This window comes from Perissodus microlepis, chromosome 23, assembly GCF_051167445.1.
Source record: "Perissodus microlepis isolate ML-2025 ecotype Zambia chromosome 23, ASM5116744v1, whole genome shotgun sequence".
NCBI lineage: Eukaryota > Metazoa > Chordata > Actinopteri > Cichliformes > Cichlidae > Perissodus > Perissodus microlepis.
Window position 1 is genome coordinate 31,548,603 of NC_140482.1, and position 26,474 is coordinate 31,575,076.

General features: G+C 42.3%; 1 protein-coding gene across 3 annotated transcripts; it reads right to left on the reverse strand.

Moving 5' to 3' along the window:
- Positions 1-242: 242 nt before the first annotated feature.
- On the reverse strand, positions 243-25,161 carry tcf3b (transcription factor 3b). Of its 3 annotated transcripts, none has more exons than XM_084920867.1 (21): positions 24,608-25,161; positions 21,729-21,825; positions 19,791-19,863; positions 15,058-15,131; positions 14,363-14,435; positions 13,761-13,801; positions 13,431-13,563; positions 12,599-12,645; positions 8,725-8,821; positions 8,551-8,642; positions 8,306-8,399; positions 8,121-8,179; positions 7,474-7,549; positions 6,955-7,016; positions 6,597-6,794; positions 5,778-5,886; positions 5,485-5,632; positions 5,164-5,217; positions 3,864-4,093; positions 3,616-3,767; positions 243-3,484 (listed from the first exon to the last, which is right to left on the reverse strand). In XM_084920867.1, the coding sequence occupies exons 2-20, from the start codon at positions 21,801-21,803 to the stop codon at positions 3,622-3,624; spliced, it is 1,881 nt and encodes a 626-aa protein (XP_084776993.1). In that variant the 5' UTR covers positions 21,804-21,825; positions 24,608-25,161; the 3' UTR covers positions 243-3,484; positions 3,616-3,621. The 3 variants fall into 3 exon arrangements, with proteins under 3 accessions (XP_084776993.1, XP_084776992.1, XP_084776994.1); XM_084920866.1 differs by having other exon boundaries at positions 5,778-5,889; XM_084920868.1 differs by lacking the exon at positions 21,729-21,825 and having other exon boundaries at positions 5,778-5,889.
- Between the last annotated feature and the right edge of the window lie 1,313 nt (positions 25,162-26,474).

Genomic DNA, 26,474 nt, shown 5'->3' on the forward strand with positions numbered 1-26,474 from the left:
CATTACTGTTATTTACAGGACAGTTCTCAACTATATATATATATATATATATATATATATATATATATATATATAAAATATAAATATATATATATATATAAGAGAGAGACAGGCTGAGTCAGGCGCTCTGAGGACCAGCAGTCAGTGTCCTCGCTCCAAGATGTCAAGCTCTGTGCCTGTGAATGTCATTAACACTCAATGGTCCAACCCCCTTCTAGTTCAACAAAGATGTGACAAAACTGTCGAAAGAAAGTTTTTAATTATGCTCTCTTGTGAACAAAACAAGTCCAAGCCCATCAGCTGAAACATTTACAAGCTCCTGCAGTGACTGGGGTGGCTGTTTGTTTGTCAGATTTCAAACTGTGTCTATGTCAAGACTTCAATCAAGAAAGAAAAAGCTCCCCCCGCCACAGAAGTCCAGCCCAGGGAATACTAATTTACATCTAATCCGATTCTTCCCTTGGAATTGCCATCGCAGTGTCCAGTACACAGATTGATCATGTGACAATAGACAAAACTTCAAAACACAACTTTTTGACTTAAGTGATCAAGGATGTCCCAAGAGTCTCCATCAACACCATCAAAGAGTTGGAAGAGTGAAAGGTTGGGGTTTAAAATTGTCACTAGTGACGACACATACTGAAAGTCACTGCAGCGAAGGGCTTGGACGCCACAATGCAGAAAGTCTTTACACCTGAAAATAAACTGTCCACGCTGACACCATGCAGCACATACCGAAACAGGTTTCTGTGCATCAAAGGCAGACAAGCAGAGTCAGAAGCAGCACCTCTTGAACCCTGCCACGCTTTAGCAATACAGGACAGACAGAAAACTCAGGACCTGGACCCGTGACCTTCACTAACACAGCAGATTGGACAATCCAGTTGAATATTTCAGGGGGAAAAAAGAGGAATAAAAACTAAACAAGATCTATGTAACATTTATTTATTTTAACTAGATACACTGAAAGAAAAATCTCTTTATACCATTTAAACTTCTTCCTGAAAACTGAAAAAAGCATTAGGAGAAGGGAGGGTGGGGGAATGAACAAGTACCTCTTTAATCTCCATGATAAATGAAATGATATGGTTCACAAAATAAAAACGGTCTTAAATGAAAAAAATAAAATAAAATACAAGTTCAGGCACTGATAAGGCATCACTCTCCCATCATGACATCTTAAGTCTTGAGAATGAAAAGGCCACACTATTGATTTGTATAGGTCTTTTTCTTCATCTCTTTTTGTAGAAATTACACACACAAAATGCTCCACCTCCCATTTGTGATTACATGTTGGTAAAAAGCCATTCACAACATGACGTGACATGGGAATAACATCACAATAACACTGTTTTTGTTCTCCATATTGCCCTTAACCTTACACCCAAACATGGGCATCTGCCTCCAAAATAAACGAGCAGGAAGTTGAAAAGCGAGCGCACGCCAAGCGCCGCTCGATTGAGGACAGACATCAGAAACAAAGAAGAGTGAAGTGAAAACTATTACACGGTACTGACAAAACCCAGGAACACAACTTTGAAAATGAAGGCGATCCACATTTGTATGGTAGCTACATTCAAAAACCAGTTGCATAATTACTGTTAGAGACAAAAATCCCCTCCCCCATTTTTCTCCAGCGCCCCCTGCTGGGGTCAGAATGCCTCAGCAGGTCCGTGGCACCAATTCTGCCCACGCGCTCCCAAATGGACAGAAAGAATTCTCTTGGGTAGCTGATGAGACGCTTCACAACTAAAACTGGAATAAAAGGACACACCAAACGCTTTTAACATTTTCCATTTGTCATCCCGTCAACCCTTTTCCACCGCCATCCCAGTTCAATTTTGAATTAAATGTCAAATATCCCCTTATACAGCTCATCTACAATACACTCTAAACTTCAAACTAATATTGCCATTTATGTAAAAAATCTACAATGTATAGACTAACAAAAAATATATATTTTTATATATATTTAATTTTGAAAAATGAAACAGAATAATGTATGAAGTGAATTTACACATCACACTTCTCTCGGTAAGAAACGTGAAAACACACTTACTCAGGAGAAAGGTGAAGGGCTGCAGTTCAGTGGGAATGCTCATTTAGGAAACAAAGCTTCGGTTACACAGAAGCTCGTCTGCTTTAACGCCCGCGGACTGATGAGATCCCTCCTTTGTAGAAACCCAGATTTTTTTTTTAATCTTTTTTTGTAATTTTTGTTTTTCTCCTTTTGCTGAACTTCAATTAAGGGGAAATATTCGAGCCGTTAAGTCTGTTGGCACCATCAAAACCACTTCAAAGATACAGCACTAAAGGGCGCTGTTCACTCAGCGAGTAATTCAAATGGCTTTCATACAGACTTTCACAGGGACTGAAACGTGAAACAGGTCAACACTCAAAGTCCAGCCTAAAACTACACGACTGTGCTTTCGTCTGTGGATGCTTTAGTACATAAAGCGGTACAAAAACCTGGATCGATAACAAGCAACTACTGGAGTAACACTTGAATTTGTGGTCAACAAACAGGAAGAACAGTTTTGTTTTGTTGACAGATTCTCCCACTTGGATAGATTATCGTCTTCAAGGAAGAAGTCTTCAATTCCAAGTCTCCAGATGCCTCGTGTGATATGACCGGGCTCCGGCCAGAGACTGTCTCTAAGTCAGAGTTCCGTCTTTCATGCTTCAAGCTGCGTTTCAACTGTCAAAACTGTGACCTTTGCCTTGTGACCTTTTCCCCAACCTCCACACACACACACACACACACACACACACACACGCGCGCACACACACGAAGAAAATAATTTTGACAGTTCAACTTCAACTATGGGCTTGGTTACATAACATATGTAAGACTGTACCATCACGCTGGGAATGACATACATTAAAAATAATTGCTCATACACATAAGCAATCCCTCACAATAAATGTTCCTCACATGTAAAGCAATTTGCTTAAATGTCAAATAGAAAACATGTAACAATTAGGCACAAATCCTTGATTCAAATTATTTGTTTAGGTCTCTCTCTTCTCTCCCCCCCCCACTCCCACCAGAGCACCTCTCGGCAGTGTGTGAAGCCCCAATGTGTGGCAGGACAAAAAAATAAAAATAAAAGAAGTACTCCTGTGTTCCATCATCATCATCATGTGGAAACCAGGAAAAAAAAAAAAAAAAAAAAAAAAAAAAAAGTTTACATGTATTTATATAAAAAAAAAAAAAAAAAAAAAAAAAAAAGGCAGTTCTTCACATTTGAGCTTGTAGTCATGGTTGGGAGTGCGACAAACAGGCTGTGTCAGTTTTGGCAGTATGCATGTGTGTACGAGTGTGAATGTGCATCTTGAAATTTGAACGGACAATACACAGACATGTCCACATACACACGCTCACATACACACGCTCTCACACACACACACACACTTGAGAATAACGGGTGGAAGAAATCTGTTAAGGCCACATCCTCTGACAGCCAGAAAAACACCACCAGATCTGGAAAAAGGAAGGAGGACAATGACATAATGCAACGACATTCCTGCATAACACACAAATGATAGAATATGACTGCGGGTATTGTATACTTGCAGGTAGGTTAAATTCTGACACGAGTCTTTTGGGCCTACCTGGTGTTACATGTGGCCAACTGGATTGTGGCCATCTCCACCCATGCTAGGATGGCCTCCTGAGAGCTGCATGGGTGCTTCACCCACCACCCCAGACACCTTCTCTTCCTCGCGGCGTTTTAAACACGCTGCCTTTGGGTTTAGGTTACGCTCTGAGAAAGATGAACACAGAAATGAGCCTTCTTAGTCCTCGAGAGAGGTCCACAAAGCTGGGATTTTCATCCATAAGAGTCTACATGCAGACTGACCTCTGACTTGTTGTTCTAAATTGAGGATGACATTAACAGCTTGGTGAAGGATGAGAAGTTTGGTCTGAGGTTTATCGTGGCTGAGGTGCAGCTGGCACATCCTCCCAAGCTCCTTAAATGCCTCGTTGATGTCCCGTACCCTAAGGCGCTCACGGGCATTGTTAGCCACTCGTCGTTCCCTCTCGCGCTCCATCTTCACCTCGGGGGGAAGGTCCTCATCGTCTTCCTGACTGGTTTCAAGAAAAAATGAAAGGATGAAACTACAAAATAAAAGTGCTCATTCTACCAGTTCACACTTTTAACCCTCTCAGGCTCAAATTAAACTTTTTGTTGCTAATGCACAACCAAGTCCTGCAGTGGTACTTCTGAGTAAAAAAAACTCATAAAATATGTATGTGGGGTAATCAGGTTGTTAGTTTTTAACTGTTGCAAATCAGCAACGCCTGCCTCGAGAGGGTTAAGCAGACTTGTTAAAGTGCTGGGAAAACATTACTGAAGAAAAGTGCTGGGGGCAACACGTGTCTTGTAATGCAACACTTGAGTTGCATTATAAGACAGCAGTTTATATGTGAATGAGGAAGAACAGTATTTACATTGTGGAATTATTTGCATCACTTTGAATTTGTGGAGGGGAAAAAAGGGCAAAAAAACCAAACAAATGCAAAATGCAAACTGTGTACAGACTAACGGCCTCTGGACAACTTAACCAACAGGCGCAAAGAATCGAGAGGGCTTTTTTCTTTTTGATCCTGCAAATGTACCTTAGTAAAGGGCTCTAACCTCATAATACAAAAGTTCATTTTAAAAGAAACAATTCCCAACACTGCTGAAGAAGCAGTTCATATGATCATTTAATTAAAACGCTTATCCCACACAAGTTCAATTAGAAAAACATTCTCTGCTGTGTGTGAAGTGTTAGCAGATTTAAAATCTATGTCTTGTAAGAAGCTAAGCATGGTAAGCAGCTTTAGCCTCCACCTTTACAACCCCGAACTTCTTAGGATTTTGTGCAGCGCTGTTCATTACTGTGATGCTGGACTTGGGATAAATGTCTATTGTTTCATGCTTGCATTTATTTGTAGTCTAAAAAGCATTTTGGTTTCAAATTTCAAAACTTCCAAGTGGCAACTGTGCAGAAATGGTGACTAATGAGTATCAAAGTTCAGAATGAGAAATACTGTGACGACTCTGTCGAGCAGAGATCGTTTAGACATCAGCTCCAGCGGCATTTGTTTGCTCAGTGATGCCTGGCAAGAGCCCACAAAGCATTAGAAATTGATTTTCTATTGGAGAAACTTACTCATCTTTCTGGTCTGAAAGGCCAGAGAGCATCTGGAGGGTCAACGCCTCCTTTCTGAAAACGTGACATGAAGGGAGAGGGGGGAGTTTGACATCGTTAAAAACCTAACATAGCCTTGGCAATCACTGGGAAACACAGGAAAGAAGAGATGACTGAGATGAATTAAACTTGTATAAAAGTGACAGCTGACTCCCTTTATATTCTCTTAGTGACAAAACGATCCTCACCTTTGTTTGACAAAGTAATAGTTTAATTCTGTAAAAATCAAGCTCAAAGTTTTTAAAGTTTGAGGTGAAAAGACTAAACGTGCAAGGACCTTACCTTGTTCGACTGCGTGCCGCTTTGGTGTCTTTCTTTTCCTCCTCTGACTTGTCTGCAACAGATGAATTTTCATCGTCCTCCTTGTCTTCTCTTTTGATATCTGAGCTGCTGGAGGAGTGTGAGGAGCGAGCCAAACCACCCGGGAGACCTACGGACAAACACAGTGCATGAAGCTTTAATATTTTCAGTTTCAGGAGTGCATACAGCACCGGGGAAGCTGATGAAGTCCAAAAGAAATCTGTGTACATGTAAAATAAACATTTTTATAATTAATAATCATTAATCAAACTTACTGGTAAAGCCTTCTGGCTGGCTTACTGCTGGTGTGGGTCCAGATGCGTGATGACCGTGCAGGAGAGTGCTGCTGGGAGGAAGACCTGTGGGCTCCTCATGTTTCCCACCCTGCTGGTAAAGGTGGAGAACGGTCACGATAGACTCACGAGGACAGATCGAGCAAAGCTGATACACAGACTACAAAGCCCCCCCACCCGAAATCCAGGAAAAAAAAAACCAACCCAAAACTGACATGACATGTATTGAAAATAACTGAATACTTTTTGACATTAATAATAAAAAACAAACTTATTTGCTAATATTTTTTGGAACTGGTTTTACATAACTCAGAGACAAAGTATATAAAATGAACTCTTGCTGTACACCGTTTGGCCAGCAGATGGCACAAAGCATCACCACTGTGATGGTTTTTTGTTTCTGGTGGAGATAAAACCCAGACTAATTTTTGTGACTGATTTTTTCCCCCTATTTAATCCAAATCCTTTCTTGGAAAAAAGAAAATATTTATCTGTTCAAAAGGACAATTTGTTGTGCATCATAAAATTAAACACACAACAAAGTTTCCCCTAATTGTAAATCATTTCCCACGTCTCAGTTTTCTAACATGTTTTAAAAACCGGAGCATGTTCGTTTAAACCTCGACACTGACACAGCCTCTTCAGGAGCGTACCGAATTTAAATCTCCTATGTATGAAAACGTAGACCGCGCAAATGCTTAGACGAGGACTTTTGTCTGCTTTGTGTTTCAAAGCAGCATCACGAGCCCACACCTCTCTTAAAAACAAAAGAAAACATGTTGAACAGAGCAGGTGACTCACCATTGCGGGATGTCTGTTGCTGAGGGCAAGACTTGCATTGGGGAAAGCCGGAGAGAGGCCTCCGAGGCCCCCGTTGTGTACTGAAGACAGCAGGCTGTGCATGTCAGAGTGGGCGCCCTCTAAGCCGGGGCCCTGGCCCACAGCGTGGCTACGGAGCACATGGATGGCCTCTTCCAAGCGATCCTCCATTTTACTCTGCTGTATAAATACATGAAAGATGTGCTAAGCTGTCAAGATGAAGGTGGGACATCAACTATTAAAACAAGTAACGGCATACAAAGGCTAGAAGAACACACCCATACCGGCAACGTTAGGTTTTTAATTAGGATTGATGCAGCAGAGAAATATTTTGGCATACCAGTGCATGTGGTGGCCCTTCATAGTTGGGTGTGGTTGGTCTTTGCCACTGAGACTGAGGTCCTGCAGGGAGAAATATTGGGTGTCGGTTAAGTAGCATTTCTCAACTTTTCACCAGGTGGCACTGCAGACACGTTTTTCTGCTGAATAACATTAAAAACGCACAAGAAAACATTCACTCATGTTCAACACACTCATTCTTCGATGACAAAAATGCAATCGGGTCAGACTGAACAAGTGAAATGAACTGTACTCATTAAAGCACTGTCCAGTTCACGCTGATTCATTAACCAAATTTGTGGTTGCACGGCAGAGATAAAACCACCTTAACTCAGTTTACCAACCTTTTGATTTGCTAAATCTACAAAGCCTTGAGGTTCATCAGCACAATGCGGAACTGATACAAATTTTCCACATATTTTCAAAAAAAAAAAAAAAAAGGATAAACATCTGTCATTTTAATGAGATTATCTTTTATTGTGAGTTTTTTGAAGCACTAACACTGTATGAGAGAATGTACCTGCGATGGCCTGAGGAGATCCAGGAGTAGATGGAGCTGAGGAGAAATTATTACTGTTGTGGTCCGATGGGTAAATCTGAAAGTATGAGCAGAGAAAAACTTAAAACAAATTCAATCTCCTGGGTTCAAAAGGTAAAAATACTCATAGGTAAACATGTCCATACATCTTTTAATGTCTAAACATTCTTCTAAAAAATAAAAGTAAACAAAAATAAATAACATTAAATATCTAATGGTTAGATATTTCTTATTGTCATGACCTTGGAAATGCTTAAGGACCCAGGTTATTGTAAGCAGAACAGCAAAACAACTGATTCAAGAAGGGTTTATAAAATTTAACTATGCCACTTGAAGCCAAAAAACAGCTGTTTTGGTTTTTCACTCCCCCTTCAGGATATTTTTTTTAAACAATCAATCTGTTTTGGATAAAACTCTTTATATCCAAAATAATCCTACACCATCTAACTAACATTTTTGCCATTTTCAGACACTCCCCGAGCTGAATTTCCACTCATGTCTCCAACAGAATTTACCATCACTGCTGATTTTCACTTCGTTAGAGGATATAAAACTCTCGGGAAAATTATTTAAAGTGTTTTATTGCCCAGCACTAATTTAAAGCAACAAACAGAGAGAAAAGAACTCACTGAGGCAAGAGCCTTTCCAATTTCATCTCCTGAACTGCCAGCTGTGGTGCCTCGGTTGGCTGCAGAGATAAAATAAATGCGAGTCAGATGACTTGTTAATCTGAAAAAACAACTCAGTCTGACCACGTAGCCGTCGAAGCAGTGACGGAGAGGTTTGCGACGCGCTCTTTTCAAAGGTTTTTTACCCATTATGCCTTCTCCGTTGATGGTGGGCGTGTGGTTGTAGGTGGTCGGGGCCGAGTGGAAGCCGTTGACCTCGCTGCTGTGCAGAGGATAGTTCTGTGGGGACAGAGGCAGGGGTGATGTTTCTGGGATACAGGTAGCGTCATAAAGCACAAAAGCTGTTCACAGAAAAAAAATAACCCAATCTGCATTGTGTACTTGGCGCCTTGAGAATGGGTACGGCATATTGAACATCCAAACAATTAACCTGTGGATTGATTGCAGAAAAGGAGCCTGGTTGTCCAATGTGAGGGGAATTACCCAGCATGGCAGAGTAGCCAGAAGATGACCAGGGGTCATCTAAGAAAAGAATGTTTGGAATTAATATGAAAACAGTTCAAAGAAGATTACAGGGCAATAGTAATATTTTATGAAAGGTTACCTTGCAAGTAAAAAGAGGTAGGGTAGACTCCAGGCTTAGCACCAGGATATCCCCCATTTTCTCTGGTATACTCGTCACCAGATGTGGAAGCATACACCTAAACAAAGAGACGTGACAAACAGTTGAGACTACGGTTATACAATACTACAATACACACCACCGTTCATGTGTGTTAGCAGTTTACTATGAATCCTGAGCCATCACGAAAGATGAAGTACTGTGGCATTGATCCATCTCGTCTTTGCTATGGATAACCATTTAATTACACTAGCGCCAAGTGACCACAAGATGGCAAGAGGGAGTCTGCCAACGGTGGAGGAGGAAGGCCGGCTCCTCGCCCGTGGAGGAGAACACAGTGGCCATGGCATGCTGGGCACAGCGACGGCTTAGATCCCAGTGCACAGTGAGCACTTCCTCTCTAGCTCCTAGGACCCCAGTGACATCGCACTGCCTGGCCTGCAGCCCCTCCCTATAACACACTCGGTATCAGCTCGCACACATACCATGCATTCAGTGAGCCAACACACCCATCCATGCACAATCCAAAAGCTATGTCCTCAAACTCGCACTAGAGCGTCAGAGGATTGAAAATGACAAAGAACAGCTTTGGTTAATATTGTAGACATTTTAAATACTTGCACCTTAAAGAATTCAACCGCACATTGTTCCTAAATATTGCAAACGACCACTGATGCTAGGCCTCCGAACACAGCAACAGAAGACGGACATGAGACGCCTTCAGTTTCCAGACTATCAGCCACCACTGAGTCCTCCTTTTCCTCTCCTCCTCTGTACTACATGCAGACAGAGGGAGAGAGAAAGAGAATGGAGGCTATGCTGCAAAGAATGCTAATCCAGAGAAGGGATTTTTTCTGTAATTTGATTTAACAGGGAGAAGTGGAAAGGGAATGGAGAGATGCACTTCTAATTACAGAGCCATCTGCCTGTTCCTGGACCACATCCAACTCCACAGGCAGCTGGGCTGAGGAGAGGGAGAGAAGAGAGGGAGAGAGATGGGGGCTGGGATCCAGTCAGCAAGACAGAGAGAGAGGGAGAGAGAAAGAGGGAGAGATTGCAGTGGGTAGGGGGTGGTTAAGGGGCAAGGGGGAGGACTGAGGGGAAAAAAAAAAAAATGAAGGCCCTGATGATTTATGAAATGGGTAGAGAGATAAGGGGTGTTGAGGGGGACAGGAGAAGGTAATCTAAATGACTTAAACAAAGCTTGATATGGCCAGGGGAGTGTGAAGGAAACAGGGGATTTAAAATGATCACGGTTAATTCAGGGGAAAACATGATGGAGATGGCTTCATTTAACAATAGGCTTTGAGTTGTTCTTTCACGGGGAACAATGTCGAGTGAATCCTGCCGCTCTAGATGGGAACACAGGACTACACAATGACTAGTGCTGCTGGATAATTGTATTCTCAGGAAGAAAGGGATTGCTAGGGTAAAATCCTCAACTAATAGGGGTTTAATGTAATTCAGGTTATGACCGTGTAAAGGTCTCTACACCAGGAGGAGAAAAAAAAAAAAAAAAAGCAAAAACAAAAAACACACACACAGAAAAAAAAAAAAAAGCGGCTTGTGGCAAGGGGTGGGGAGTAGATGAAGATTAACATCAAACTAACCTCAGAGCGCTTTATTCAACCACAGGGGTTTGTGGTTAGTATACTGGACAACTAGGGGGCAGAAGAGAGGCTCCTCCATGTTTTTTGTTTGTTGCACATGAAAAGAGGCGTACGATTTGCACGGTTAGGGTGAGGATCTTGTGCGCAGGCAACGCTGGGAAACTGAAGTCAGCTAGCTCGAGGGCAAATGAGATATGGTGTTTACAAAGCAAAACGATTTCTGAAACTCAAGTGGATAAAGAAAAGTAGAATATGCTGATGAGGTGGTTTAAAAACAAACAAAAAAATAAATAAAACAGCGGCAAGAGAGGAGTGTGGGAAGAAGGAAAGACCACAGGATCATCACCAGCTATCATTAATCTGGGCTCAGACACGGGGCTAAGAGGCCTCACAAGCACTGCGCCTCACAACTGGGTCACTCACAGGGGGAGGCCCACCCAGGCCATCATGTGGTGAGGCGTAGGCAGAGGGCTGGGTGAGGTGGGGGAGGGGGGTTCACACACAGAAGTCTCATCAGTCGCGCTAAAACCACGCAGCCATCGTTTACACTGCGGGGACTGACTGAGATTCAGACGGTGAGAGAGAGTGGGAGAGAGAGAGAGAGAGAAGGCCTCGACCAGACAGAGCGTTGACGCTCCATCTCTGTGATGTAGTCGCTTTGGCGAAGCCTGTCTGCACGTAGAGGTTTCGGCAGCCACTTCAACGCGACAACACCCACAGGTGGGAGATGGCAGCAGAAGCAAATTTCATAAACAAACAAGAAATCAAAAAAGATCTGGCTAAGCACAGAGTTCGCCGAGTTCAACTTTGATCTGTTCCCATAGTTACGCTCCGAGTCAATCTGATAAACACCAATCTAATCAATCCACAGACTGTACGTCAACTTAAGAGTCAAAACGCAGCTCTGTTCAAGTCTGCCTGAATTTCCTGTCAGACTACACTTCAAGACGTCTTGTATGGACCCTGTCAGACATACAAGCCTTTGAATCTGCCTTCTTTATGCGTGTAACGCTATCAGCCTTGGTCTGAGTGAACGCCTGAATAAAAATCTACGCAACATACAGATTATTTTAAAAACAAACAAAATAGGGCAAAGATGGCTAAAAATGTTTGAGAAATTGATTTTAATCTTTCCTTCTGCTTGTGTTCATAGCATAGGATATGTTCATCTTCGAAGTCAGAAGACACTTGTGCAGTGGCAACATTTTATATTGATGATCCACCAGCAGCTTAGACATCAAGAGAGTCAACAGCAACACAGGCAAGCCACACACGACCAGGTTTCTGAGTTTAAATAACCTGCAATCACTGCACAAGACACATAATGAAAAAGATTTCTAGTCTGAGTAACAGCAGCACATGCTGAGAAAATTCTTTGTCAGCATTAGCTGACTGTATATTCAAACATGTAACAATGACTAGTATCTCCAGCTATGGTTGGCTGCCATCATCCTCACATCAGCTGCATCAGCAGCTGCCAACTCTTATAATGTGACAGTACAGTCTGGGCCCTGTGAGACACTTCTTTACCTTCGAGCAACAATTTCTCAGTTTTAAATATGTTCAAACGAGAAATTTAAACACAACTTCATCCGTTTGGTTTTGTTTTCCCCAGGCTCAAACGTTACAAGCAGCCCAGCATTGAGGAACTAAAACACAGACACTGTCATGTAAAGAATTCAAACTTTGGACAGAATTATTATAATTACATAATTAGCTATACATCTACTTGTTTGCACACTATAAAGGCGCAAAAAAAAAAAAAAGACAAATTCACAATATTTTACGAATATTTGACTTTGAGCTCGATAAAACCAATGAAACCTTGAACTACATCAGAAAACAAGACTTGAGACCCAAACCTTGTGCGATTTGTGCGTCAGCAAACCGCGAACCACGTGTTCTATCAAAGTGTATCATTCAATCTAGGCTACAGAAAAAGGTATGTAGACATCAACAAAGCACCTAAAAGCCTGCAAAATTACATGACTACATGACAATCAACCCAGAAAACCACTTGAAACCACTTGACTATACAGACAACCACAGTGATGATGTTTACTGGGGCCTGAGTTGCCTAACTGTCAGCTCGCTAAGAGTCTGACTGAGCAGAAGGTCTTTACCCCTGTCTGTCACAGAACTGTTCAAGCAGAGCGAGGACAGCAGTGTGTGTGCAGAGAGAGAGAGAGACGGCGAGAGAAGGGACTGGCTGCGAGCGGTGTAGACGAGCAGAAATAAGCTCTTACCGAGGACGGCAGGCCAGGGGGTTTCCGAATCTTCTTTGGCTGGGTTTCTACATACAGGCAGCAGAGACATACAGAAAATGTTTAAGAGGCAGGAACACAAATACGGACTAAGTGAGGGTACGTGTCATGTTAGCATGTTTGCATTTTTAAAGCTAGACCAGAAAATAAAAATAAAAAAAAAAAAAAACCAAGATGCAGCAAGTGCTTGCCGCTCTGTACGCGCATCAGTTTGAATGAAATGCCAAGGTGCATTCGTGTGCATACACTGTAGCTTTGCATTTAGATTTATGTTCAACAGAACGACAAAGAGAAAGCTGTTTTGGTCCCGATGATCTGATGACACATTTTAACTTCCTAGGACCTGGCGTCCACATATGTGGACATCACATTTTGGGTTATTTAGACCAAAATACTCAATTTTGCGCTACAAGGGCCTGATATCCACTTACGAGGACGTTATACTGCTACTGTTCTATCAAAGTTTTAAACAAATATCCTCATATGTGGCTCTAATTTTTCATAAAAACAAAAATAAGGTAAAAAAAAAATCAAAAATCTGGTAATTCTTTGTTTTTACATTCATTGGGCCCCAATATGCCCAAATATCAAAGAGAAATTAAAAATGCATGCTGTGGAAGAGTTTGGGTCTTAGGAGGTTAAACATCACTTTGGGCTACGGGTCACTGTAACGGACAGTTTTCACCATTTTTGGAGCTACCGAACACAACGCAGTTAAATGACCAATAAATAATCAGCAAATGAATTAATCCTGAACGACACACATACAAAAAAATAAGTACTTAGTAGCCACACTGCATGCCCCATGACGTACCTATGGCTCCTTCAGGCGGCCTTCTCCTGGGGTTGTTAGGATATGAAGGATAAAACTGAGAGCCAGACTTCAGACCAGAGGGTGACATGGCATCTGGGCTGGGCATCGCAATGTCGCTAGGAAGAAAACCAGGCTAGGGGAGGACAGAGAGATAAGATTTACTAAAAGGACACACAGAAGCGTGGGAAAGCATGGTTTCTTTTCTAAGAAACCAAGACCGTTGTCAATTCAAAGTGCCTGACATGAAAAGAGAAGTGAAAATACGGGGCGTCTTACACACAGGCAAACTACATGAAATTAGGTCACATGTATCCTCGCTGTTAAACATACCTGGTTTCCAAACGAAGAATACGGTGGTCTCTCATTTTTACCTGTGAGGTGAACATGATGGACATTTCAACATTAATTCAAGTGAAACCCTGAGCTGTATACGCAGATTAAGACGCAATGGACTGTGCTAATACAAATGAAAAGTAGGTTTTTCTAAAGTACAAAAAGTCCAGCGATGCCCTCCCTTTTTTTCCCCTCAGTACGCTCAGCTGCATAAAGCCGCCCGCCAGACAAAACCCTAGGGAAGCTTTCTGCTTCAATACCCCAACATCCCCAACACTCAACGAATGAGCACACACACACACACACACACACACACACACACACACACACACACGCACTCACACACAGATATAAACATATGCATATACATACACATTCTGCCATCCAGAAGACAGCTCTACGGTCATAAATATATGCACGACTGTCCAATCGGTCTCCATCAGCATGAGTTTCTTAAAGCTGGCGTTTGACAAGGCAACATTCATCTGGTACCAATGATGACGCTTTTATATTTTGTAAACTGATACGACTCAAGTGCTAAAACTTAAACAGATAAAAGTCACATGCATCAAAGTTTACTTAAAGGAAGCAGAACATACCAGCAATCCCTGAACTGATGAATGGAGAGGACAAGGCTTCGTGCTCACTGTAGTGGGATCCTTCTCCATAACCCTGTGGGAACAATGGCACACATAAGACAACTAACCATAAAAGGCCAAGGATGGCAGACACTAACCTCAGGCATATAGACTAACACGCTTACATGGCCAGCTACATCTTTTTAGCACCCCTGCGTGGCTTAGCGCTTACCCTCCCTCTGCTTTTCTGTCTAACAGGATCCATGCCAAACAAATCTGCATCAGCTCGAGGGAATCAAACCAACTTTCTTAATTATCAACTCGTGGTAATCAAAGCTTGCTGCATCCATTTCACCCCCCTGTTCCTTGTATTTACACAGAGTTGTGCCAAGACAGTTATGGTAGATGTGAAGCTGCAATTACCGGTGGGCTTCGACAGAGGTTTGGGCTACCAGAGAGCTTGCCAATGCAGGATCCTGGGCCAAAGTTATTAGGTAGAAAGTAAAACTACAGCTTCAAATTGCATATGGCACACAGATGAGAAAAGTACTAAGCTGTAGTTGTGGTTGGGGGATAGGACGTTTGTGTTTTCATCTATGGCGCAGCGGTTAACTGAATGTGAGTGAGTGACAATGTCGTGGCATCTGGTGTTAAAGCTTTGCAAACTTAAAGTCATGAGCGACTGAAGAGGCCGAGTGTGTGCATTTGGAGCTTACCCGTCCTTGGCTGAACGAGGGGCTGTTCTGTTCCGCGGAGCCCCAAGACCCAGAGCCGCTACGCTCGTCTATTGCTGCAGAGACACACAATGAAAGGTAGGGAGGAACGGCATTAGTCCAAACAAACTAGATACTAGAAGAAGTGAGCAGTCCAAGGGGAGAACCTTAAACCACTTTAATGTGCATTATTACAGACATGAATGGTTTTGACCGTGGCCACAATGGGCATTTCATAAGGAAGCCAAAGAATTCACACTGATCAAAGCAAATTCTCTGTTATGTTAAACCATTTCCAAAGATACATGTAGGTTACATGCCGTTTTTTATGCTCACTGAATAACAGGACGTTTACCATTAGCATTCTAATGTAATCCAATTGTTGTGAGAGTAACATGTCATCTAAACCACATTTAAATTCCACCCAGTCAATTTGACAAACAATGTGTGGTGCCAAAAATTGAAATGCTATGTTTTAGGTAAAGAAAAAGCCGATGCGGAGCACAAAGAAAACACAGCCAAAAGACTGGTGGAGCAGAAAACTCCAAAATACCCCCATCATCCCCTTCTCCCTGTCTTATGCACTAATGCTATCCAGGCTCTCTGGAGACACAAGGCTTAATTGCATGCTGATTTGCATAATTGTGCATATTAATGCGGTTTCCTTATGAATATTCATATTTCGTCTTTGATTTTTGCCTAATTAAAAAAATGTGTGTGAGAAAGCAAAAGAGAGCGAGCGAGTGGAAGGAGAAAGCAAGGGGACGAGGGGGGGGGGACAAGAGTGAGAGGGGTCTGGGTGAGATCAGCAGCCCGGCTGACGAGCGAGAATGAGTGATGAGACTAACAGAGCGGTGCAAGCACCTACACACGCTGCGACAGCCGTGATCTATGGAGCTGATGCCAGTGGCATGGAGAATCAGGCGAGTCGCTAGGAGAGGGCATCCGAAAAGATCGGCCGTGCCGAAAGGCCATGGCACTACTAAAGCGCAGCTCCACCGTCAACCATGTCCGATGGCACAGGACGTCAGCAACGAGCTCGCCGCTAAATAAAGATGACAGACTTTGAATGGAGACACTTAAGCCAAAGCTCCGTGCCAGCAGAAGTAGTACCAAATTAGTGAGATAAAAATCTAGTCTAGATGAGAGGACTCAACAATGTCTGCTTTTAGCCTTGCAAATTTTCATTCAAACAACTTCTCTTTTCCACTTCAAGACACTCTAGCGTCATCCAAAACTGCTGTTAGACCATGAGTATTTTCACAAATACAGAAAAGTAACTGGTGACACACACGTTTACGCATCGCCGCTGTCGACAATAACCTGCACTCTGCACAGAGTTGAGAGAGTAACTTCATCTTCGCAGCTATTTTCAATACCCCACTCATCCGCCTGTGAAGCCTCCATTTGGACAACAGGGGTGCAGAGGATGAAGTGAAAGCACGGCTGTGCAGGAGAAGTCTGACAACGTTGTTTCACACTTAGTGGAGTAATTAACTCTGAGGCAATTAAACAAAGGTGGAGAGCTGCCGAGGTGACACTGACGCCTAGGAGAGCCCAGCAACGCCAGAAGAGAGATCTTCCTATTGTTGTTAATCTCCTGTCACGTTTCATGTCAAACAAAATTTCAGTGGTACTAAATTAGAATTAGAATAAACCGTGTATTACATTATAGGTGCTATTGTGCTGCTCCACATGCTGCCATAAATATTTTTACCGTCCAGCACAAAAACAAACAGTGAACATAGTGAACTTAGTAGCTATCAACTGTTATCAGCTGTTGCTGTAATTGATCATCATGACATCACGTAGTCATGATAATGCTACTGGGTAGCAGTGCTCACACATTTCCTTACGTTCTTTGACAGCACGCGGTTTGTTTGTGCTGCATTTAATCATTTTGCCAGAAGAATACTTTTCAGTGTTTCTATAGTGGTATTTGTAATCACTAATAACGACAAAAAGTCCCACTGAAGTACATCAGTAATATATCATTTAATTATTCACCTTTTTAAAAACAAATAAAATTTCTAATTGAAAGAAAATGACGATGCAAACAGTTCTGACTAAACCCTTACATCAGCGTCTCCTCTCAGCGTTTACACTGACAAGGCCTTCCAACGTTACACAAGGACAGCAACAGAGTACTTAAGAAATGAAGCTCATGCCAATTAATGCATCTAATCTCTAATCAAACTTCAACCATTTTCAGTCTAGAAAGGCAATGTGACCATTACTACTTTACTTTTGAAAAATAAGCCATCAAAATTATTTAAAACTTGCATTTCTTTCAGTAAGCAAATAATACTACCACTAAACACACAATTAGTCTGGATTATCATTAAAAAGTCGAGGGTTTAGCATGAAAACGACAGGTTCTCTGGATTTCTATCACGTCCATCTAGATTTTGGCATGACCAGTGCAAATGTACTCAACATAGCAAGGCAAATACTGACTCACAAGCAGAGCCCAGAAAAATATTTATTCACTGAGCCACAAACTTTCTCAGAGCTGCGAGCTCTGAAAACATTTAATTTAGCTGAAGGAGGAAGCCACTCGCCTTTGAGATTTCCCCTTTCTGAGGGCTTCGATTTTCCTGCTGCGACAAAGTAAAGTACAGAAAACTACAGTACGCGACAGTCCTGCAGCTGTGTGCAGGCGGACAAGTTGAGGTGCAAAAGGTAAATGCAAAGCTAGCCAGTTAGCCGCCTAGAGAGGCTACATGTGACAATTGTTTGTTGTGATCTGAGGAAAGCGAGCTTGTCACGTCCCCTGTATTTGTGTTTGTGTGTGTGAAGGGGGTTGGAGACTTTGCCAGCAGCTGCAGAGGTGACAGAGGGGACGCCTGCCTGAAGGCTTGTGGGCTTGGCCAGCTCCCACCACACCGTCACACTCTGCCTCCCCTACTTCTTAAACATCCCACACTTCTTGCCAATCCTCTCCTCTTTCCTCTAACATCCACTCTACTACCCTCGACACACCCACACCCAGCCACCCACACACACACAGGCCACTGAGGAAGGGAGGACGCCTAATGCAATTAGCACCCCTCTGAGCACTTTTGTGCTGATGAATAGAGGTGGTCTGGTGGGCCACTGGGCTACTTGCGGCCGTTCCCGCGCTGCTGGATCCCTGAATAGACAAGCCGCCGAGGTGACGTCATAGATAGGCGTTGTGGTTTAATGGACATCATTTCGAAAATAAGTCGGTTTCCTGGCCCACAGCCATGCAGTACTGTTTCCCTTACAGTGGCTAAGCTTCAAAAACAAAACAAAAAGAGGCAACTAAACGCCACATGTACCCATTCCATCTACAAATAATGCACATTCATTTAATGCTGTAGTTTTAATAACATGTTTCCTCGTATAGTCACGTTGTAGTCGGTGCACCGTGCGTGTTAAAACACGACACAGATCTAAGAGAACCTCTTAGGCTGGAATTTGCACATTAGCTTTTTGGCTTTCTAGTGCCATTAGAGGGTACCTGTCAATCTCCAAAATGTTAAAGGTGGCAGCTTTAAGTATCACATTAAAATGGGTTTCAATGACCGAGGGTCACACTTTGGGACGTGGGGAGGGGTGAGGAATTAACTCCTCACTGCTTAGTAATTGCCTGCTGTAATAGAAACAAACAGAATCCTGCCTTCCACAGGCTGATCCCTCTATTCAACAAGCTCTCTCTCCCACTCTGGCCACTCTCTGCATGCTGGGCCAGTTTAAGAGGCTGCAAGCTGGGGGTGAGGGACATTGTCTCAGATTCAAGCCATTTCCTGCAGATCAGTGGGGGTAAGAGCCCTGTGCTGTGTTGGGGGAGGAGTGTTTTACACTTCAGGGTGGGGGAGTCGTTTCAAGTCCATAAGCCCCCTTCTTTGCCTTTGTTCCTCAGTGGCCAAGTTCTCACTCTGGGGAACACTGGGGAGTGTGACTCGATTTCACACACCAGGTTGGCAGGGTGACAGAGGAATGAAAGTAACATGACTTACTAATAACCTTCAGGAAGAGAAAAAAGCTTACTCGAAGCCTTCAGGTGCTTGAGTGGTTTAATTGCGGATAGTTTCACCTTTAAAACTGTGAAACAAATACGAAAATGGATAAACAGACAGAACAGGCTGCAGGGTTTCAGTGAGCATCTTTTTTTTTTTCCTGGGACTGCTTCCATTACATTACTCAGTGTAATACGTGTAAACAGATATAACCACAAACACTTTGCTATACATTTTTCTTTGGCAGAAAGCTGATCCAATGAAAACTATTCAGTCTGTGGATTAGAGAGGGGGGGGGGGGGGGACGTCAGTTCTGAAAATATAGCTACAGTCTCAAATGAAATTCTGTAGAGCAGCATGCACCACAAATAAAATGTACCTATACGAAGGAAGTGGAAAAGATCTCAAAACATCGGTAAATAAAACTGAAACTGTCTGCACGATAAATACCACAAAGGTTAGGTTAGAAATTTACGTCACCTCAGAGGGTTGACCTTTAATGTGTGTGCTCCATTATGTCATCTGTAAATTACAAAGAAAAGCTCTTTTTCCCGTTACTCCAGTTTTACATTTATAATACCGTTAAAGAGCACTGATTTAACAGCAAATTTGCTTAATGTTGCTGTGTCAAATCCCACATTCAGCCACCGTAATGTCAATTAAAAAAAACAAGTGGTAAGATTAAGAACGGTGCAGGAATCAAAACTAATACAGTTTAAGAAAAATGCAGTGAGATCAAGCCGAAAAGCTTACCTGATCCACCAAACTGAGAGCTGGCGAGTGTCATCGTTCTGTTTTTCCCATTGGCTACTGGAGGCGCGAACATCTACAAGACAAAAGCAGCGAGATACCATAAGTAACAAGGAAAATGATGGCACACTTCACACATCCTATTTTCACTAATGGCTAACATCACATCACACACACAAACACAAACACATCGTTCAGTTGTGAGTCCCCCTCCCCACCCCCTCCACCTTACAGGCATTTCAGATTTGGATGAGTCTAAAGTGAGAGATAAACGGGATTTTAAAAAAACAAAACAAAAAACTCGATTTAACCATCTATAACTTTCAGCATCAACAGAAAAACCTAAAAATCTATCAAGTTATAAATATTGATTTTAAAACATAAGTGATGTTTTATTCTATGGCAAACAACGCATAAAACAGTCTAATTAAGTTAGACCCCAAACAATACAAAATACTGCCCTTTGAAATGAAACTATAATGACGTAACTGACGTGTGTTAATAATGTCAGCAAGCCACTCTGGGTTTTACCACAGGACCATCTTTCAGTGACACGGCCAAAGTCTGCTGTACAAACCAAACATGCCTGTAACTAGGACAGAATAACACAATCTTCCATTGCCGCACGTGATTTTTTTTTCCTTTTTAAATGTATGACGTAGCCAAAGATTCTGATTAAAAGACCGTCTTTTCTTCCATTACGTTTAACTGCCTAATACACATTTAGTTTTCTTTATGTCACGGCCAATCTCACTTGCTTTCCTATGAGCAGACAACAAATAAACAAAGAGGAGGAAATTCGTTTGTGTAACGTTCAACAGTTTCTCACCCAATTATCAATGTCATATTTAAACAGAACATCTGCTGATACAAATTGGCAGCTGATCAATCTGGGCTTTCCTAACAAACCCAAGTGACTAACAATGAAACCTGCGACAAAGCCCTGCTCAGAACATAGGCTAAGTTTCTTTGAACTCCAGCACAAACAAAGCAGCTAACTGCAACAAACAGCATTATAATGGTGCTTTACTAATAACATATGCACACAAAATACATTTCTGTTGTTCTCTGCCGTAGCAAAACAACATCAATTCAACTTTGGGGAAAAAAAAAAAAAAAATCTCATAGGACATTACGTCTGCTAACGACAGCTCACTGAGAGTCGGAGTTTGGAATTACCGATTATTCTTTGCATATAATAATTATCCAGGGCTTGCAACTTAGCCTCGCCAGCTATTTGGGTTATTGAGGAGAAAAGAAAAATCTAACACAGCTCCACCGGGGCTCCGTGATGTTTATGTCAGCTGAAAAAAAGCTTCACAATAAACTGAAACGCGGGTAAATAAAGCTCAACAGAATTCCTCTATCCACTTTGTAGATAATGTCTGGAGCATAGCTCTCACAGCATCTTTGTGAAAATGTCATCTTAAAGACTAAAAATGTGACAATAAGAAAGGTGGAAGCTGTCTGCTCAGCCACGGTCTTCTATCACAATATTTCCCCCTAAGAACCTCCTCACAACACAAACAGCAGTGAGATTATTTGTACCGTTTCCTGTAGCTGCTCCTGACTCAATATTTACATTTTAAAGTGGATTCTGTTTGACGGCAGGACGATCAACTTCCTCGTAACCTATATCTCTGCATCACCTCAGTAATTGGGTAGCCTAAAGTGTGACTTTATTCTCACCCATCACCTGGAGTACAGCATGACTTTTACCTGCACTACTCTGATGCCAAGAATGAAATATCTTGATCTGACAGAGAGGCCATTATACAGAGATTTTAACATTTCTATTTGTAACGTTAAGCTTTTTTTTTTTTTTCCCCTTGGTCTTTATCCCACATCCCTCTGACCTCCGCCTATGCCCAGACCTGTATCGCACTCTCCTCCTCCCATAGCCACCCACCTACCACTGCCACCCAGAGCCCGCTCTCTTACCGCGCTGAAATCCAGGAGGTCGCTGAGTTCCTTGTCAGTTTCCACTGCAGCCATTCTTTGCTGCTGTTCGTTCATACCCTTCAGTTTCTAATAAACCCTACGAGAGAAATTTGCAGATACAGGATTTTAATGGCGCTAGCAAACACAAAAAGAAGTTACATGTTCCTCTTAAACAGAGATGATGGCAAAGGATGAGTTAAACTATCCTACTTTGTCTAGCTCACACCCCCTTCGCTTACGCTTTTTTATTGGCGGGTTTTTTCTGTCTCATTAGACACCAGTGCAGGGGTGCAGTATGTCAGCAATTTGGCTAAAAGTAATTTTCTGATGACCTTTTTTTTTTCCATTCAAAAAGTTCCCCAAATATGAAAATTATATGCAGGTCTTATTTAAATGTTGCATATTTGGGAAATAACTCAATGAAACATGGGCTAGCTACAGCAAAAAGGACAACACAAACCTACTGACCACTACACACCATAGGCAGGTCTACTTAAAAATGCAAATTTCCCCTCAGACATTGCCTTCCCATCCAGGCAGTGGAGGAGACGCCGCCATGAAGTGATGAATACTCTGCCTTCAGTCAAATCACTTCTAAGTAATGACTTTAAAAAAAAAAAAAGTGTTTCATTTTATGCAACCCTGGCAAATAACACAGCCATATGTCGATCATTGCTACATAAAAGAATTTACAATTACAGACATAATTGGGACTATTGTTAGCCCAAGGAAATAGGGGTGAAAAGCAGAGCTAATGACTGTATGCAAACACGTCATTACCAAATTACCATATGTCAACTCAGAAAGGACCTTGTCAAATGACACAGTGAGCACGAAGACTGGATTTACCCAGTGTTTTGCATTCCAACGCAAGCCTGAGGGCCGCTCTCTGATGCCGAGCGGTGTTTCTCTACGCCTCACAGGGAAACTGGGGGTAAGGGAAGCAACTGGAAGAACAGAGGCACTCGGACACCAACAGGTGGTGTACTTTTACAGCCTCTTTTCCAATTCAGCACTAGCATAAACAGATGTTATAAATAATAACAAAAAACAAACAAACAAGAAAGATGCACATCCTGGAGAAATGCAGGTGTGTGATGTAAACACGGGACAAATTTGGCGTTTTCTTAAGAAATTAAAAGTCTAACTGGGAGACAATTCCTTTGTCTGCCTACACAAGAAAAGTCATTTCAAAGGTAGCCAAACACTGCTGTCCCAGTACAGAGAAGGCAGAACAAGTGAGACTAATTTAACCTTGGGACGAGGAAAGGAAGTGAGCATACACAAAACACTGCCCCAAGTGTAAATAGGCTAGAAATATGGCTGTCATTGCCATCCCAAACTTTTAGAATAAGACGCCCTACAAAAGGAAAATCCTGCCATGCACACACACACACACACACACACACACACACACGCTGCTAAAAAAAAAAAATGACTTTAGCACAGAATTAAATGGAGCAGAGCACATGGAGGGGCTTAATGTTAACAAAATGGCATCTTCAGCTAGTGCTGGATCAATATTTGAAGAAAGCACATTGGGGGTCTTTGTCACCCACACAAGGCAGAGAAGGCAGGTCATTCTCCATAAAAGGACACTGCACTTCCAGTTATCACAAAACACTGAGCCAAACCGAAAACAAATCACCACTTAAACTTTATAATAAACCATAACGAGTTGGGTTTAGATAGCTTCCCGAGTTTTTGGCTTTCAAACACAATGATAGGCCAAATTAGGTCCCTGTTACTTAGCCAAGAAACAAGCATTTGAGGTTGTGTCCAATCCAGCCTGCTGTTAAAAAACAAAAAAATAAAAATAATGGGGGGAATGCTATAACATGTTTATAACAATGCTATTACTACAAGAACACAATGAGCATTTTCTACTGTTGATTCAAACACTGCATGAAAGTAACGGATGTTGGGGCCTCACGCCATAAACACGTTAATAGGAATAGTTTTACAACAATGCCAGAGAACATGTGCACCACAGGATGCAGGCTGCACATTATTTGATCAGATCCGCTAGGCCATATCCAGGGACCAACCTTTTCTCCCCCCCCCCCCCTCTTTTTTTTCCTTTCTTTCTTTTCTTTTTTTTTTTCTTTTTTTTTTTACTGTCAGCTAAACCCACTCACGGCTTATTCTGATCCGCGGTGACATCGTCTACAAGACCAACAAACTACACGTCTAATCAGTGTGTAAAACAAGTACCACGGCCCTGACCGCCCAGAACAGGAGCGAGGCTCCAAACTTCATGCAACAGATACTAAAGCTCTTTCTTTCGCATGTTATTAGGGTCCAATCGTGCATTATGAGGGAGCAGAGTGGAAGAGACGGTGGGGGTGGGAGCATGAGGAATTTCCTGCCAAATGTGCAATAAAATAAGTCTAGCTGGTGGCCAGACACTTCCATAAAGGAATGTTTAAAGGGCTACCAAAGGGATTTTATGGAAAGTTTTTCCCGGCCTGTTTGGAAAACACACGTCGGTACGCATCACAAAGTTCAGCCAAAATGCTGGACAACGTAAAGATTTTATATTTTCCCTCGGTGGCTCGGAGCTAAAGCGGCTAAGGCACACGGTGGAAAAAACAAAAAAAACAAACCGAGGCTCGTCGGCCAGCTCGAACATTTAACGTTAACGGGCTCTTTTTGCAGAACAAAGGAGTAATTTCCTTCTCTCTGTGGTCGATGCGGAGACCATCACACACTTGGCTCGCCACCTCAAACCAGACAAAAACTTACATCCCCCCGCTTTAACCACACATTCCCGAAAACTTTTCGACAATTTGCAGGCGTCAAAATACGCGTCAATGAAAGCCGTCGAATTCGTGCAACTTCCCCCGAAACACGAAGTGTACAGAGTGTGGTTTTTTTACCTCTCCTCCCCGAGTGTCTGGTATCCAAGAGTAAAAAGAAAAGCGGAGACTCGCAAGGAGAAAAACATAAAACTTCAAGAGTATTTCGACCTCAGTGCATGAAACGCATTGGAGCACAGTAGATGTCTTCCTTTTGTCCCGGGAAGCCTGTTTTTTCCACACAGCGCCCACGTGTTTGCCTCTCTGTAACAAGTCTGTGTGCAAACAAATCTATTATAGTAACTAATCTCACGTCTTCCTTTTTTGTTGTTACAACTGAGATGATTTCATTCTTCTCGTAGACATCTTCACCACCTCCGTCCACATTGTCAGACGCAACAACGTATCCCTCCGCACAAACGTGACGGCCTCAACGCCAGCGGTGTCCGATTTCAAACGCCTTTCGGAGATGGGCTGTTTTTCAGAGGGGGAAAATACACACTCAACGTTTTCCGGTACTCGAAACACGGGAAACCTGTACCCGCGACGCTCGGTTTGGGCTCCGGTATCTGTAAGCCTCAAAATACGGGAGCGCTACGAGCACTAGCGTACCCAGCGGAAGGCTATCGTAAGAAAGTTACCTGCGATTACACAGCAGCAGCTCGACGAGATGGCACGATAAATGCGAAAGAGTTCAGCCAATGGGAGCGCGTGTGTTCGTGATTGACAGCAAGGGAATCGAGTGCGCGGCCGGAAAGGCCGTTAAGGGCCGCCTTCGTCTTGACGCTCACTTTCCCTGTGTGCTCAGGGAGGCTGGCTGAGGGGGGCTCCGTGCCCGCTGACATCATTTTATTTATGTGGTTGGTGTGCACGCTTTTCCATTTATTTAAAAATCAACATTTCTAAACGGCGGCTTTACATATATCGATTATTTCTGTAATTGTGTACTACTACTGCTACTTTAAGATTTCGCAATAGTTATACAATACTGTATATAAAACTAGCTTCATTTCTCTAGCTAGTTGTTACACTGACATATGCATGTTATCTTTTACATATGGGGTACATATGTTATAGATTATTTATGTGGTGGTTGCTTACCTTCATTTGTATTAACCCAGCACATGTTAGCAGTATTTAATGTGGACATTTCCAGACAATGTCCACTTTCTCTAGACTGTTTAAATATTAAAACATCAGCTCAGTTGCACTCATGGCATTAATAAATTTGATGCTTATATAATGTGTGGTGTACTTTCAAGACCCTTTCTAATTGCTGGGTTTTTTCTAACCAAAAGTCTAAAACACCAAAACAATACTATATTCAAAAACTTAAATTAAAAACTTACACACATGTTATCAAAATAAATCTTCTGTCTCCACTCACTCAGCCAAGTGTTTCTACAGGCTACTAGTTTTTAGATCCGGTCCGCTTCTTGTGAATGAGCTGACAACCATAAGATCAACATGGCCCTAGTAACTGCCTGCTCCAGAGCAGAGCGGAGAGGAGGGAGAGCAGAGTATAGGATCACAGAGAAGTGGGGGTGAGAGGGAGAAATACTTCAGAAAAAAAAAAAACAGTTCAAACAAGGAGGGCACACGGAATGATCAACTGAAATTTAACAGTGACGCTAAAATGTCGCTTTTATAAGGTAACCACACCAAAATGTAGACGTAGACGCTAGATCAGCAAAATTGTCATGTTCATAATGAAATGCAATAAGTTTAGATAATGCTGTTACCGACTCTAATGCCACTGCCTTTATTCAATATACACGCAACCTGCCAGTGTGATTGTGCTCAGATGAAAACACACAATAACCTCTCTTTTCAAAGGTGTATGTAGGTGTTAGACAGCTGTTGTTTTTAACCTGAGGGCATACCGTGTCAAAGAAGAGGGAAGTTAAGAGAGCTGTCCTTTGTCTTCTGCCTATAAACTAGTTATTAT

What these genes read in the sequence shown, in the direction of transcription:
- tcf3b (XM_084920866.1), bottom strand. Translation starts at nt 21,803, where the DNA reads ATGAACGAACAGCAGCAAAGAATGGCTGCAGTGGAAACTGACAAGGAA. An exon ending in CCTCGTTCAGCCAAGGACGG is followed by an intron (nt 14,436 to 15,057) that starts GTAAGCTCCAAA and finishes TTGTTCCCACAG; the next exon opens with GGTTATGGAGAAGGATCCCA. An exon ending in GCGGCACGCAGTCGAACAAG is followed by an intron (nt 5,218 to 5,484) that starts GTAAGGTCCTTG and finishes TCACGTTTTCAG; the next exon opens with AAAGGAGGCGTTGACCCTCC.